Source organism: Rhineura floridana, chromosome 8 (genome assembly GCF_030035675.1).
Source record: "Rhineura floridana isolate rRhiFlo1 chromosome 8, rRhiFlo1.hap2, whole genome shotgun sequence".
Lineage (NCBI taxonomy): Eukaryota > Metazoa > Chordata > Lepidosauria > Squamata > Rhineuridae > Rhineura > Rhineura floridana.
In genome coordinates this window covers 35,924,723-35,941,165 of record NC_084487.1, presented here as the reverse complement: position 1 = coordinate 35,941,165, position 16,443 = coordinate 35,924,723, and the positions used below count along the sequence as shown (strand labels likewise).

The 16,443-nt window shown below is 42.2% G+C and overlaps 2 protein-coding genes across 4 annotated transcripts in view; one reads left to right on the top strand and one right to left on the bottom strand.

Annotated features, from left to right (window-relative positions):
• NT5DC3 (5'-nucleotidase domain containing 3) overlaps window positions 1-7,420 on the top strand; it is a 44,733-nt gene extending 37,313 nt beyond the window's left edge. The window contains exons 13-16 of the mRNA XM_061638877.1: window positions 555-619; window positions 1,541-1,755; window positions 5,361-5,391; window positions 6,200-7,420. Of these exons, the coding sequence (XP_061494861.1) occupies window positions 555-619; window positions 1,541-1,755; window positions 5,361-5,391; window positions 6,200-6,233 (345 nt within the window). The 3' untranslated portion in view covers window positions 6,234-7,420. The remainder of the gene's footprint in view (window positions 1-554; window positions 620-1,540; window positions 1,756-5,360; window positions 5,392-6,199) is intronic.
• STAB2 (stabilin 2) overlaps window positions 7,387-16,443 on the bottom strand; it is a 139,292-nt gene continuing 130,235 nt past the window's right edge. For all 3 annotated transcript variants that reach the window (XM_061638873.1, XM_061638874.1, XM_061638875.1), the window contains 3 exons: window positions 15,986-16,108; window positions 10,821-10,937; window positions 7,387-9,934 (listed from right to left, as the gene is read on the bottom strand). In XM_061638873.1, the coding sequence (XP_061494857.1) occupies window positions 9,884-9,934; window positions 10,821-10,937; window positions 15,986-16,108 (291 nt within the window). In that variant the 3' untranslated portion in view covers window positions 7,387-9,883. The remainder of the gene's footprint in view (window positions 9,935-10,820; window positions 10,938-15,985; window positions 16,109-16,443) is intronic.

Below are 16,443 nucleotides of genomic sequence, written 5' to 3'. Positions count from 1 at the left end.
TGTACCTAATAAGCTACAGCTGTAATATTTAAGCCTCTTTCCTCCCTGACTCCCATTATAGTCTTCATATAAATATTCTTGCTCTGATGCAAATCAGTGCAGTTGAATATTTTTCCCTGTAAAATTATTGTGGCAGATGTTGGAAACATGAAATAATATAAATAATGGATGGTATCCAACGGTGTTGTTCAGCTGATGGCAAAAACTTCTGTTGGTGGAATGGGGAGAGAAGGAATGTTTGGTGTTTCTCCCTTCCCCCCACCAGGTTGTGGGAACCTCCCAGAGCAGATTTAGGGGGTCATGGAGTGCTGCGGGGGGGGAGTTGTTGAAATCTACTTTCCTTCCTATTCCACTGATGGAAACTTTGCCATCAGCTGAGTGACACTTGCATATAATTCAGTGCTCCTCCATATTGCATTCACTTTGCTTGTTCACATTGCATTTCTCCCTCTATCAAATTTCTAATGGTCTGCAGTCAGAGGATATACTCATTTTCTTTCCCTGTTAATAGATTTTCTGTTAAGAACATACAAGGTTACATGTTATAATTTCAGGTTCACAGGGATCCTGACTCTCAACTGATCTTACATGAGTGGAAAAAGGAAAGAAAGGAGATGAGGTAAGCATTGAAATTGGGCACCAGATACTTGCTTTTAGTGAAATAGGACAGTCCCTAATTTGCTATATTTTCCCCAACACATATAGGTTCCAAATCTGGCTATTGGGAAGAGTAGGGCCGGCACCAGGCAGCACTGGGCCCTTGGGCACCAACTTGCCTCAGGCTCACGGTGCCCACCCACACATTCCACCTACTTCTCCCACCACTGTGAATGCTGTGCACACTCTGTGCATGCCTGTCATCAACCAAGATGGCGGTGCGGGCATCACCCACTTAGGGAAGCCCAAAAGTGGATAAGAGAAAAATCAACTCATTGGAAATGTGATGTTGGAGGAGAGCTTTCCAGATATCATGGACCACGAAAAAGACGAATAATTGAGTGTTAGAACAAATTAAACCAGAACTATTGTTAGAAGCTAAAATGATGAAACTGAGGTTATCATACTGTGGACACATAATGAGAAGACATGATTCACTAGAAAAGACAATAATGCTGGGAAAAACAGAATGGAGTAGAAAAAGAGGAAGGCCAAACGAGAGATGGATTGATTCCATATAGGAAGCCACGACCTGAACTTGCAAGATCTGAACAGGGTGGTTTATAACAGATGCTATTGGAGGTTGCTGATTCATCCAAACCCTCTAATTTTCTCTTTTCCTGAAGGTGACTTTCAGTTGACAAAGGAGCATGGTATCCTTTGAAATTATTTAAATAAACTGGTTTTAAATGGGGTAAGCAAGCATCTCTGGTTAACTGGTAAGGGAAACTAAGGCTGCAATCCAATACATGTCTACTCAGAAGTAAGCTCCATTGGGTTCAATGGGATTTACTCCCAGGTGAGTGTGTATTGGATTGCAGCCTAAGCCTTCCAAAGTGCATAATGGGTTGACAATTGTAACAACGCCTCTTTTTCTTTCCAGAGAATTGACCAGGAACTTCTTTAACTCTCAGTTTGGAAGCTTATTCAGGACTGACCAGAACCCAACCTATTTCTTAAGACGCTTGTCTCGCTTTGCCGATATTTACATGGCATCACTGAGTTGCCTTTTGAACTATGATCAAGATCACACATTTTACCCAAGGAGGACTCCTTTGCAGCATGAACTCCCGACATGGTCAGACCAGCTGTGCACTGGTACATTCAGAATACCATTTCTGCAAGAGATGATTCAGATCAAATAAGTTTTCTTTTCTCCCCACCCTTGGTTTTTATGTCAAACCTTTGCTGTCCTCTTCCCCCCCCTTCCAGTCAGTGGCTCAGTAGAGCAAAGTATATTTAACGTAACATGAATGTATCTTTAAAACCAACTAATTCTTCATAATAGCTATAACAACTGTTAATGCACATGGTTGTATAGCAGACATTAATTAATCTTGTCTCTAGTGAGAATTAATGGGACTGGTTGCGCTGAGAGAAAATGGATCCTCTCCCCCAGCTGAATCCTTGCTGGAAGGGAAGATTATTTGCACATAAATCAACAACTTGAGATATTTCTAGTCATATCGCTTACTAAGTCTGATATATTTACGTGTGCTCTAACCAGATGATTAGCTCTTTGGATTCTGGATGTGTCTTGAATCCTGATTAAATTCACTCAAAGTGTAGTTAGATTTTTTTAGTTGGGGGGAGAAGTATAAGATTTCCACAAGTTTTGAAGCCATGAGGGGGAAATTCTCATGTTCTCTCCACATCCCCTTCCAAGCCAGCAAAAAGTCCAAATGTGTGCAATACTTACCAAACCTACATTTTATGTACAACTTTCAGGATGTGGAATGTGTTCGCCTAGACAGCAGAGATCCTCTGCATACAAAAAAGGTTTCTGCATGCATATCTGATGCAGATGTGCATCTGAATGGATATCCATATCACAATGCTGATCTGGGTCCCACTGAACTTGGCTGGATGTCTTTAGATTCAGATGGGAAACAAACGTCTCTATCCGGAGCCACTAGTAGCTGTGTAACTAATTGTGCACAAGCTGGATTTGACTAAAAATGTATAACTTAGCACATGGGTAGGGAGCCTGTTGTTGGACTGCAGCTCCCATCATCCCTGACCATTGGCCATGCTGGCTGGAGCTGATGGGACTTTGAGTCAAACAGTATCTAGAGGGCTATTGGTTCCTCACCCACTTTAGCACATATTTGGTAAGTTTGTTCCAATATCATTTTTTAAAATTTGTATTCATATGACAATTGCTTGTTACCCAACAAAAGTGTTGGAAAGGGAGCTGAAATCTGCCATATCTTGAGGTACATAATCATTTTTGCCAGTTGCCTGATGAGAAAAATAAATAAAAATGAAATTGAACATTGTTACGGTGGTGTCCAAAAGGAAGGTGGTGGTTTGGGCTTAGAAACAATACATAGGCACCAAAAATATGCAGAAACAGATTAAATGTATTTTCTGAGTGAGCCCAGCATGAATCCTTATGAAGTATGGGTAGCCAACAAGGTGTAATTGTAAATGTTCTTAAAGTGCCTTCATATGAAATATCAGGAAGGGCAGCAGTCACAAAGTTAAAACCAACTTTAGGAAGAATTCTTACTATTCATTCTGGAAGAGAAATATTAAGACTTTTTGTTTTTTTAAAAAGTTCATCTCCAAATTACCATATTTGATCTCAACCCTACCCAGGTTCTATTTCCTGACTCTCACCCTACTTGATGGAGTCTGTAGGCTACATATGGTCATCTGGAATAACATGACCATTTGGACTTAACTATACAGAATGCCTAAGCCCCATTGTTGATTTAACTAAGGTTTGTAGTTACATGCTAGTGTATCTGAATCTATGCACATTACTCAGAAGTATGTCCCACTGTGATGTAGGATGTAACGTTTATGTTTCTTGATTGTTCCTATTATGTCCAGCTGTCTAATAGGCTGAAGCTACTGCTTTCCACTACCACCTTACCCTTCTGAACAGTTCTGTGTTAACTTAGTATCTTCTTGGGTACAAGATTTTTTAAAACTTGGTTAATATTAAAAATGCAACACTAAGCAAACCCAAAAGCTTGGGTGCAAAGATGCACTTTTCCAAGTGGAAAGCTTTTTTGTTCATAATGTTGACGGAAAAAGTAATCGCAAATCCAGGCAAGTTATGTGGTGTTGCACAATTCTTTGCACAAGCTTTTTCTTATAGCCTGCATCTTACTTATGTGCTATATTTCTCTTACTGTAACTATTATCACACAGTTTTGAAGGTTTTTCTTCAATGAACAAGAGTTCATTGAACAGCACTAACACAGTTTCTCCTTCTGTTCGTGGTTAAGACCTTAAGTCAGTGGTTCTCAAACTTTTTTGGTTCGCGGCGCACTGTAAAACATAAAAAAATTCTGCTGCACTTTGTGTACAAAATTAAAAACATATTAATATATTTTAAACTATGAATAAAAATAAACTATAGAAAACTATTACTTACCCTATACAAATGGGTTTCTTCTCATTTTTAAAATATACTTTCATAATATTTGAGGCACACGTAGCCACCTCTTAGGGTGCACCAGTGTTACCGTTTGAGAATCTCTGTCTTAAGTGCAGCCCTGCTGGATCAAACTTGAAGGCTTTTCTAGTCCAGTATCCTCTTTCTCATGGTGGCTAATCAGATGCCTATAGAAAGCCCACATGCAGTAGCCCTTTTGTTCACTGGTATTCAGAGGTATATTGTCTCTGAACTTAGAGCAGGATTGGGGGACCTGTGGCCCTCTATATGTTGTTGGATTCCCAACTCCCATCGGCTCCAGCCGGGTATGACTAATGGTCAGGTAAGATGGGAGTCCAACATCCATAGGTTCCTCCTTCCTGACATACAGGTAAACATGGAGCCATCATGACTAGTAGTCCTTGATAAGATTATCTTCCATGAATTTGTCCAATTCCCTTACAAGAACACAAGAGCTTGGAGATAAGGCATTGTATTTGTAAGTTCTGGAATACTTCATGTTTGACCGAAAAGCAAAGTATTCATTCAATTTTGGCAAAATCAATTTAATTCCACTTCTAAATAAGGCCTTTGTTCAGTTGGGGTCTGTGCAGATGAATTACTTAACAGAATGCACTTCCAATTGGTGAATCGATAGTGGAAGAAGAAATGTGTACCTAAAGACTTTAGAAATTGTGAACTTCAGTGAAAGTGGGGAAGGGAGGTTAAACTTATTTTAAATCTGTGCTTTATGGAGTGGTGTAACTCATACCTAATTAACAGAGGAATAATTCCAATCCTAAAACTCTGTACTTTGGAATGCCAATGCCCTCAGAGTGGGAAGGGATTGTAAAGTAATGCACTTAAAACCAGTTTTGAAGTTTCTAAAATGCTTAATCTGAAAAGCCACATTCAAAATCAGCATTCCAATCCAGCTACTTTAGTGAACTTGGAATGTAACATTCCCTAAAATAACTATCTCCAACCTGGTGCCCTCCAGATGTTTGACTCCCAGCTTCCATTAGTATGGCCAGTGGTCAAGGAAGATGGGAGTTTGAGGGCCAACAACATCTAAAGAGCACAAGTTTGGGGAAGGCTGCCTTAAAACAGGTGTAGTGAACTTTTCACCCTCCAAATACAGCTGAATTACAACTTGCATTAGCCCTAGCAAGCATGGCCAATGGCCAGGGATGATGGGAGTTGTAGTTCAGCTACATCTGGAGGGCCAGAGGTTACACACACACACATGCATGTCATGTATTTTGTTTGCTGAAGTTATACAAAATATAGCAAGAATTGTTCTCTTTATTTTTAGGAAACAATTTTGTCTCCGAAATGCTGGTCAGGTAAAGGCTGTGTGTTACAAGTTTGTATGCATTTTCATGTATGAGAGAGACTTTGCAATTACATTGTTCTACTTTGTGTTGCATAAGAACAACCTGCTTGCATGACTCCATTTTGCCCAATATTTCAGTTCCTTGAAACAGACCTCTAAGCAGTGCCAAGCTAAAGTTTTTCCTTGTTCTTTTTCCCTTGAAAGCTGTGGCTTGGGGCTGCTGGATTGCTGAAACCTTTAGCCAGACTCTGATCTCTTCTTCTCCCCCCAACCCTTTCTGCTCTGGCATAACTTTTTTCCTGTTTCAATCACTTTGCCAAGATCCATGAATGACTGGATCACCCATCATTTGCAAGTGATGTTGCAATACTGTGTGCGCTGATATCCTGAAGGGCAAGCAAAGCCCATTTAGTGCAAGAACAATGTTTCCTGTACAGATCACATGGACAATCCTAGCTAATCATTTGGAGATCAACCTTTTTTTACAGTCTTTCCAGTGATCCCCTAAAGCATTGTTCTTCAACCTTGGATCTCCAGATGTTGTTAGACTACAACTCCCATCATCCCCAGTCAGCTTGGCCAATGGCCAGGGCTCATAGAAGCTGTAGTCCAACATCATCTTCAGAAGCAAGGCTGAAGAACAGTGCCCTTAAAGCACCAAGGAGTTCCCTTTTTGACAGTAAAAATTTTCAGAGGATGCCCCCCACCCCACTTTGACTTGACCTTTCTTAGTTTTCTGAAGCAAGGGGAGAGGCTGTAGCTTTGTGGCAGAGCATAAGCTGTGCATGCATGCTAAAATAATTTTTTTTAAATCCCAGGTTCAATCCCTGCCACCTGCAGATACAGGGCTGAGTAAAGGCCCCTGCCTGGGAGCTGGGAGTGCCACTGCCAGTCAGTGTCAACAATACTGAGCCAGATGGACCAACTGTCTGACTTGGTATAAGGCAGCCTCCTATGTTCCTATGAAATGCTGACCATGTTGCCTGATGTTGACCTTTGTATGCTAAGGTGTTTGAGCTTCACTTTCAGTGGTGCTGGGGTGTTTGTCTGGCTATAAATATACTTCATATGCATGACTTCCACTGACTACCTGAATGCTCTGTGCTAGAGTGAATAAAAACACTGTTGAGGCATTGGCCAAGCTTTTATCAAAATAGTTACCTCTGTTTTGTTGCTTTTCTAAAGAATCAACAAAAATATTAGGCAGAGCAATCCAACTGCCAGGGAGCCAGCAGAAGGGGGCTGGCAGAGAAGGAGCAGGCGGAAGGCTCCATGGGATCCTCTTCCTGTTCAGGAGCTGCTGGCCTGGCTAAACGTGGGCTCCATTGGGAGCAGTGTGTGTAAGCCAGCCGGGAGGCACTGCCTCTGGCAAACAGGCCTGCTGGGGAGTAAGCACTCCCCATAGGCTTGAATGGATTTTCTTTTTTTAAAAAAAAAATTCCACTAGTCTTTGGGCTGGTGGAGTTTGCAGGGAGATCAGGACCTCACATAAGTCCCCCCCACACCTCCGGAATGGTCTGTTTTTGGGGCTTCTGCCAGGCTGGCTGCCCTTGGCAGACCCCCAACAGTGCTAGCAGGCTCCTCACTGAGCCACATCGCTGCTGTGGTGGAGGGCTGCTGCTAGCAGAGCCTGGCGCCTGCCAGCACTCCAAAGCATCCAACTCATCCCAGTCCAGTGGAAAGATGAATTGTGTTATGCCCAAAATGGAAAATCCAGGGGACAGGACTAATTGTTAAAGGACAAAATAAGACTTGACATTACTTGAAATGTATCTATTATGCTACATAGCTCTAGGATTCCAAAGCCCTTTTAAAAAGACAGTATTTGTACAATATGTTAAAGAATGAAATTAGTATGTATTCTAGAAAAGTATGCATAATGTAAAATATTTAAGGGTTTACCAGAACTCTGGAATTGGTATACACTATCCAGTGTGGTGAATCTAGTTACACGTCTACTTCCTCTGAACAGACTGTTTGTGTAGAAAACCGCTATGTAGACAGGTTCTATTGCAGAATAAAAACTTTATTTTTTTGTATGCTGGTGCTGATTGCTGCTATATAGTATCTTATACTGTAAAAATGGTTTTGCATGTTAAGTGATTGGGGAATGCCCTTGGACAATGAGCTACAAACTATCATTTGTTTATTTCTACTGTTATTCCTCTGATGTCATTTTAGTCACTTCTAATTAGCACCTACAATTTTACTGATATTGTGCCATATGGAATTTCATTAGTATTTGAATACCAAAAATGAAGCAAATAGTTTGCTTCTCAACAAACTGACTACCCAAAAACTAGAATTTGATTCCATAGGAACTTACCGTTGTCAATCTTGTCAAGCTAACTTTTTTGTATTCAACAAAATGACTTTGTTACAGCATCATTAACTTTTCTTCATGCAATAAATGACTTGTCATATTAATTAAAATTCTAATTCATTTAGAAGCTTTAATGCAGATTTTTAAAGATTTCTTCAAATGAAAATGTCTTCCAATAGAATGAAACTATGTGTATTTGAAGGGAAACAGTGGGCAATCATCAACTAAACCTGAAGGAACTGTTTCAAAGGAAATTCATGGATGAAGTAGAGATGTGAGAAAAATGGCAGTATGATATATCAGTTAGTTTTTCAGATGATGGCATAAGTTGCCAGAGGAAAATTCTACAACTAATTTGAGTACATGTGCCCTTCTGGATTGCAGCCTTTTATTCTAAAAAGATGGGATACTACAATCACAGGAAACCTATTTAAATTTCTTAGCCACCATGTTTGGTGTTCTCCTGTTGCAGTGTTCTTTTTCCATCAGCTAGGATAAAGTTTGGCCTGAATTCTTCTTTACAGAAGATTGAAAGTCATCTGTCACTTAATGGCAGGCAGAATGCACAGTATTTATTTTATATCTATACCCCACCTTCCAAGGGCCTCAAGGCTGCACACATGGTTCTTCTTTTAGAATAACACTTTTATTTTTTATTACACTTATACCCTGCCTTTCTTTTCATGATGGAAACCGAAGGTGGCTTACATATTCCCAGGCAGTCTCTCATCCAGGCACTGACCAGACCTGACCCTGTTTAGCTTCAGCAGGGAGCGGGTCTTATGTGCCTTCAGACCATAGCCTGGGACCAGCTAACACAGCCGCAAAAGGTCTCTGAGTATGCAACATGGAGATTTGAACTTGCTTAGCTTTAGATTTATCATACAGTCCTGCAAATAAGCCCACAAAATACTAGCCTACTTATTTCTAATAGCTTCCCCAAGCCTGGCTTGCTGTTAAGCCTTGCTGTAAATAATTTGTGACTTGAAAGAGGAGAGAGAACCAAATCACAGTTCATAAAAATGTCTTGCCTTATCTTACCAACCACTGGTAAGTTGTTATTTACATCTCAATATGGATTTCGTCAGCCCTTTCATGGGGTAAACGCATTATGAAATTTTATGTGGTTATTTCTACTCTAGTGCTCAACTGAAGTGGAATTTATATGGAGGTTCCATGCAAGCACTTCATCTTGCTCTGTATTATCCAGCATTCCTTTAACCTATGAAGAAAAAAGCCTTTTATGTTTACTGGCACCCAAATCTCCAGTTTGTGAAGGGTTCCCAACAATGTTAAACATTTACTGCTAGGTTCAGCCTGTATTATTGACTCCTAATGAGCATTGAGGTTTTTTTGGGGGGGGGCAGAAAAGAGGAACTGTCTCTGTCTCTCAATTGCCTTATCTGTTCCTATGGTGGACAGGCCTTAATTACTTTGTTTTGCATTCTCTATTCACTTCTATAGCAAGATACTGCTACTTAGAAGAAGGCAACGTAATTACAGCCTGCTTCTATGGAAACAATAGCAGACATTGGGACAATTAACAGAACTCATTAATGCCCCAGGAAGCAAAACCACCAAAACTTGCAAATATGATTCCTTAATTAAAAGGCACATGAGCCCCTAAAGGCCTCAATAGTCCTTTACCTGGACAAGATGATATTTTATTACAAAAAAAGTTGGTTATATCTGTATATAAACATCTTAAGGTTTGTAATGAACACTGATCTGTTCTTTTAAAATGATTCAGCTGCGTTACAATACATTTTTTTCTTTTCTTTTAAAAACTGGAGGGTCCCTACAATATCAAGCTTCAATCAAGCTAAATAAGTACTCCCATGTCTGGTCTTTATTAAGCATTATTTTGTTTTTAAACTGTGTAGCTAACTACTTCTGCAGTATATAAGGAGCCCCCCTTTCTCCATGAAAATTATGAAGTAAAGAAAGCAGAACAGTAGCAAACTCTGAAGAACATTTTGATGTCTGCAAAGTAGGAACTGCAGTGAAGTAGTAAAACAAGAGTTCTAAAGAAATCAAACTGCCTTCAACAACTTGGCTGAGAATTTTCCATAGTCTTCACAAATGCCCTTTTGGAAAGCCAGAAATGTGTTTACATTGCCTTGTATCTTCATGTTATGTTTTAGCTGAAAAATGATTTCATCATCTCTGAGTTAGGGTATCAGAACTCATCATGAGGACCATTGCTCACCAGCTGCTGTTCATCAGAAACCTGAAAAAAACCACAATTTATATTCAGCAGTTACATACTCATTTCAATATTTATTTACAAAACAATGGACAATCTAAAATAAAAAAAATTAAACCAACAAAGAATGGATCATAATGTGGTATGCTTACTCCCCTAAGAATCTAGAGAAATATTGTCACAGTATCAGGTGATTGTTCATTGCTGGGTGTGAAGTGATATGTGGTCTGTGTGAGGGGAAAGTTAGAATTTGGCACACTGGTAAAGTTGGTGAACCACTATATTATCTGCTGCTCTGGGACGAGGCATCATAGTAACATTACATCATTGTGCATTTTGTACCACTACACCAGGGATGGCTAATATGTGTCCCACCAGATATTGGTAGACTTCATTTTCCATCAATACCAGTAAGCATAGTCAGGATTGATAGGAGCTGTAGTCCAAGGACCTTGAACTTCTCAAGGACCGCAAGTTAGCCACGAGTTAGAGGTGGAGAAGAGGCTGGGCTGTTTTGGATGGTGCCCATTTGCCTCCTTAAACATGTAGTTCCAGCCCTAGGGTTTCTTCTGAGTGTACGTTGCCATAGTTATGTTTCCCTAATCTAGTACCCTCCATATGTTTTGGACTACAATTTCCATCAGTCCCAGCCAGCATGACCATCTAGAAGGTGCACATGCATGTGTGTGTGTAAAAAAGTGGGATTTATTTTCCCCTTGTCTAAACAGACCCTTAGTTTAGGTGAGACTTGCGTGTCTATATAGACACTTAATGATGTAGCAAGGAACATCAAAAACAAAATAGTCCATGTTCCTGGTTTTACAACTGGTTAAGTACTCCCTCTTTTTTTAAAAAAAAAACACCAAAAACCCTCAAGCACATAGTTCTCAAAATCACAATGAAAACTTACAGAAAATGGATCATATGAAGAATCTGGTGCTGAAGTTGTTGAGCTTTCATAGTTAGGATTTGAGATGTTTGAAGACTGTGCTTTGTCCAGTGTAGTTACATCAATATCATCCTTTTCCTGTTTTTAAAATTAAAGAATACATTTATGCTTAATAGATATATTTTCTGGAATTTAGAAATTGTAAAATTATCATGTAAGATGTCATGGCCATGTTTTGGCCATCGTTAATGGACCTTCATTTTTCCTGATTCGTGTAATTATATTTTGCCATTGCATCTGAATTTGGCTAGATGTCCTTATCAGAAAGCAAAGCTTGCCTCCAAATCAGAACTAGAAACCTACTTGAAACGGCTTCCAGTTCTGGTTTACAGGCAAGCTGAAGTTTGTGGTTAAGCATACTTTTCCAAGTTTGGACATCCCAACCAAATATAGTTACTACAACCAAGGAATAGTGAAGGAAATTGGAACAGGTAAGCCTCAAAGCCTGTTCATGATGCCCAAACTATGGTTTCACCACCAAGCCAATGCTGTAGTATGAGTAATGGAAGGAACAGGCCCAAATTCTGTTCATAATGTGCAATAGAATGTGACCTCTGCTTATTAGTCTGCTCCCCTTTAATGTAAATATTTCCAAAAAAGGAAGGGAACTCTCCCTTCTATCCATCTGCAAAAAACTCCAAACTATCCTATGGAAAAAATGGAAATAGACTGACTTCAAGTGGATCCCGACTTATGGCTACCCTATAAATAGGGATTTCATGGTAAGTGGTATTCAGAGGGGATTTATCATTGCTTCTCTCTACTGCACAGCTGCACAAGCTAGCCCCTTCCTTGTCTGCAACTGCCAGCTGAGGGGCAACTGGGCTCCTTGGGACTATGCAGCTTGCCCACGGTTGCACAGGCGGCAGGGCACGTAACCCCTTAGCCACTCACTGTGGGGGTCATCTTTAGCTGGCCCTTGACACCCAGGAGACGAGCGGGGATTTGAACTCACAGACTCTGGACTCTAGTTCAATTTAGATTTTATGTTCATTTTATATATAGGACAGCATTAGACTGGATACATAATCCTTTTTAAGAGAGGTGAGAGGCATGACTTCCCAAATTCTACAAATAATTGTGTGTCCCTCTCCCCCCCCCCCCACTATTATTGCCTCTGGTCAAATAGTTTTGCAGATTGTTTTAATACAATATAAAAACTTGCAACACTCATTGTATCCAACCAAGTCATACTCAGTGGTATCAATGGCTCCAATCTGAGTATGATATAGCTGGATACCACCCGTTTATCAGAAATGTGGGGTGTGGATGTGTGTATGCACAAATCTTTTAAATTGCCTCCAATTTTCAGGGAGGAGCAGTAAGAGCTTTGTCTGTATTCAGTCTGAAGCAGCCATAGCTAATTCTAGACTGTGAAAAACATCTGAACAATGTATCTCCGCTATGCTGCCTCTGTCTTCAGAGTTTTATTGCCCCAATTTGGGGAGGTGTAGACCCACAGACCAGCTCTGTGTGATCTGTGACTTGTGCAAAAAAAGAGGACCAATTCTGATGAGTAAAGGGCCACACTAGGCATGATAGGGGCAGCTGCCTGCATGCTTCTACTGTTTATATAAAGCAGGGGTGGGTTGATTCTTTACATTAAGAGGAGCTTATGAAAAGCTGTGTGGTGTTGTTATAAATAAGGTGTGGGGAAACTCTGGTCCTCCAGATGTGGTTGGGCTGCAGCTTCCATCGTCCCTCACAAATGCCTATGCCAGCTGGGACTGATGGGAGTTGGAGTCCAACAACATTTGGCAGGCCACAGGTTCTCCACCACTGCTTTAAGCAGTTGTCTTCCAACCTGGTGCCCATATTTGACAGCAGGCAAGGAGAGGTAATGCACCATTGCTTTGAGAGCAGGTGAGGAGATAATATACCATTGGTTTGAGTAGTCAAGGGCGGGGGGTAGATTTTTCTCCCCTCTCCATTATTTCATGTAAATAAATCCCTCCATAGTTGCTCTGTATCAGGGGTGGCCACTCCATGGCTCTCCAGATGATAATAATAATAATAATAAAATTTTATTTTTGAGTCGCCTATCTAGCCGAATTAACGGCCACTCTAGGCGACGTACACAATAAGATAAAATACAACATAATCAAAAACCTCAAACTGTAATTAATCAAAATCATCCACAACTGTATCACACTAAAATCAGTCCAGCCCAGGAATCTTATATGCCTGCCTGAATAGCCAGGTTTTTAAGGCTCGGCGGAAACTTGGCAAGGAGGGGGCATGTCGAAGGTCATAGGGCAGGGAATTCCAAAGGGTGGGGGTCACAATCGAAAATGCCCTCTCTCTGGTCCGCACCAGCCTAGCTGTTTTCACTGGTGGGACCGAGAGAAGGTCTTGTGAGGCTGATCTCGTCAGGCGGCATATTTGGTGATGCTGGAGGCGCTCCTTCAGATAAACTGGGCCAAAACCGTTTAGGGCTTTAAAGGTAAGTACCAACACCTTAAATTGGGCCCGGTAAACAACTGGTAACCAGTGTAGGTCTTCCAACACCGGAGTGATGTGATCCCGGTGACGGCAGTTCTTAATCAAACGTGCCGCCGCATTCTGCACCAGCTGTAATTTCCGGTCCGTTTTCAAGGGTAGCCCAACGTAGAGCGCATTACAGTAGTCTAAGCGAGAGGAGACCAGGGCATGTACCACCCGTGGGAGCAGATGGACAGGAAGGTAGGGTCGCAGCCTCTGTATAAGATGTAATTGATACCAAGCTGCCCGGCTCACTGCTAAAACCTGAGCCTCCATGGACAGCTGGGAGTCAATAATTACTCCGAGGCTGCGGACCTGGTCCTTCAGGGGTAATCTTACCCCATTAAACACCAGGTCTATATCTCCTAACCTTTTGTCTCCCACTAGCAGCACCTTGGTCTTCTCAGGTTTCTGCCTCAGCCTATTACCTCCCATCCATCCACTTACGGACTCCAGGCACTTGGAAATGGTATCCACAGCCATCTCTGGTGAGGACTTAAACGAGAGATAGAGCTGAGTGTCATCCGCATATTGGTGACACTGCAACCCAAATCTCCTGATGATGGCTCCCAGCAGCTTTACATAGATGTTAAATAGCATGGGGGAGAGGATAGATCCCTGTGGCACACCACAATTGAGAGGCCAAGGGTCTGAAACCTCATCTCCCAACACTACTCGTTGATGCCTGTCTGAGCTATAGGAACAGAACCACCGTAACACAGTGCCCCCTATTCGCATTCCCTCCAGGCGATCTAAAAGGATACCGTGGTCGACGGTATCGAAAGCCGCTGAGAGATCCAGGAGGACGAGGAATGCGTGTTCTCCCCTATCCAACGCCCTCCTCAGATCATCCACCAGAGCGACCAAGGCTGTTTCAGTTCCATGTGCAGTCCTGAAGCCCGATTGGAATGGATCTAAATAATCAGCTTCATCCAAGTGTGTCTGTAACTGTTTGGCCACCACTCACTCAATCACCTTGCCCAAGAATGGAAGATTAGAGACTGGGCGGAAGTTGTTTAACTCCTGGGGATCCAAGGAGGCCTTTTTTAGAATGGGCTTTATTACCACCTCCTTGAGGGCTGATGGCATAGCACCTTCATCCAAGAAAGCATTCACCACTACCTTGATCCCTTCGCTCAGTCTCTCTTTACAACCCATAATGAGCCATGTAGGGCAAGGATCAAACAGACAGGTGGTCGGCCTCAGAGTAGAGAGCACCTTGTCCACTTCCTCAGAGGGAAGAGGCTGAAACCGATCCCATTGGACCGGAATGCAACTGGCCGACTCTGGCCCACTTCCTGCATCCACGGCATACGGAATCGTGCTCTTCAGACGTTCAATTTTATCAGCAAAGTGTTTAGCAAATATGTCACAGGAGGCTTTAGAATGTTCCATGGGTTCCTGAGCAACTGGACCGACCAGGCTTCGGACCACTTGGAACAACCTCCTGGGACAACACTCTGCGGACGCGATAGAGGCAGCAAAGAATTCCCTCTTTGTTGCCTTTGTTGCCACTTGGAGGCAGCTATTGCTGCTCTAACCAGTGTCTGATCATCTTCAGAGCGAGATTTCTGCCACCGGCGCTCTAGACGTCTCACCTCCTGCCTCAGACCCCGCAGCCGTGGTGTATACCAGGGTGCAATCTGAGTTCTATTCAGGGGGAGAGGACGTTTCGGAGCCACCCGGTCTATTGCAGTGATCTCCCTATTCCACTCCATCACCAGGGTTTCGACCAGGCGACCTTCAGACAGCTCCAACTCTCCCAGCGCATTCAGGAATCCCTTAGGCTCCATCAGGCGTCTGGGACAGACCATCCTAATAGGTCCCTGTCCCCTGCGGAGGGTGTGTGGCATTGAGAGGTCTACATTTACCACATAGTGATCTGACCATGATGCTGAACTAGAGCTCCCATCAGTCTCAGCCAACACAGCTCATGGTCAGGGATGATGGGAGCTGTAGTCCAGCAGCATCTGGAGAGCCACGGAGTAGCCACCCCTGCTCTATATGCTTCCAACAAGCCTTCTAAGTAGAGATCTTTCCCAGTCTGCATCTGTATTGGAATTGTTTATACGAAATTTGTTACTGTTTTCTCACTTGTTTGCCACCCTGGGCTCCTTTTGGAGGAAAGGCAGGATATAAATTTAACAAATATAAGCAGTGGTGGCTAGTGCCCATTGGGACTGGTAAGGTGAAAGGCCGGGAGACCAACAGTAGGTGGAGCCAGAGCTAGTGAAAGGCAGAGCCAATGGCAAACAGAACCAACTAATTTTAGTTTTGTTCCCATCCTCCCTGCTAAAGCAGCACTGAAACTAAGGAGGAGAAAGCTGGCAGCCAGTGCCACCCCTGGGCTAGTTATATAAGTAAGGAGATAGGCCAGTGCGGTCTCACTGATGGCAGAGTTTTGTGGGCAGTGCCCCATTTGCCCTAATGGATCAGCCTCCACTATCTATATGTGAAAGGGGAAGACATGGATAAAACCCAAGTGGCTAGTCCATCACACCTGGTTAGTCCTGATGCTCTTGCATGACCATTTATAGCAATCAAGAGAAAAAAAGCAATTTCTACTGCCGCTAGTTGTAAACTAGTAGAAATTCATGAAAGGTGGCAGCGATGAAGCTCAGTTTACATTTTCATTGGTTTCTTACCTTGAAATGTTGGAAACGAATGGTTTCCTGCTTAAATCTGAAGTATGAATATCCAGCAAGAGCAATGATTCCTATGACCAGAAGGATTGCAAAGAATATTCCAACTCCAGGGTGTAGAGAAGCCTAAGTGAACATAAGAACAAAAGAACAGCCCTGCTGGATGAGGCCAGTAGCCCATCTAAGCCAACATCCTGTCCTCACCATGGCCAACCAGATGTCCATGGGAAGCCCACAAGCAGGACCTGAGTGCAAGACCACTCTCCCTTCCTTGAGCTACCAGCAACTGGTTTTCAGAAGCATACTGCTTCTTACTATGGTGGCAGAGTACAGCAATCATGGCCAATAGCCGTGGAGACAGTAAAAGACAATAAATGTTTTAGGAAACACAATTTAAAAGCAGAACCATATATTCATAGTTTTCCAGTGGATCAGCAAGGGACTAAAAAAAAATGCAGTTA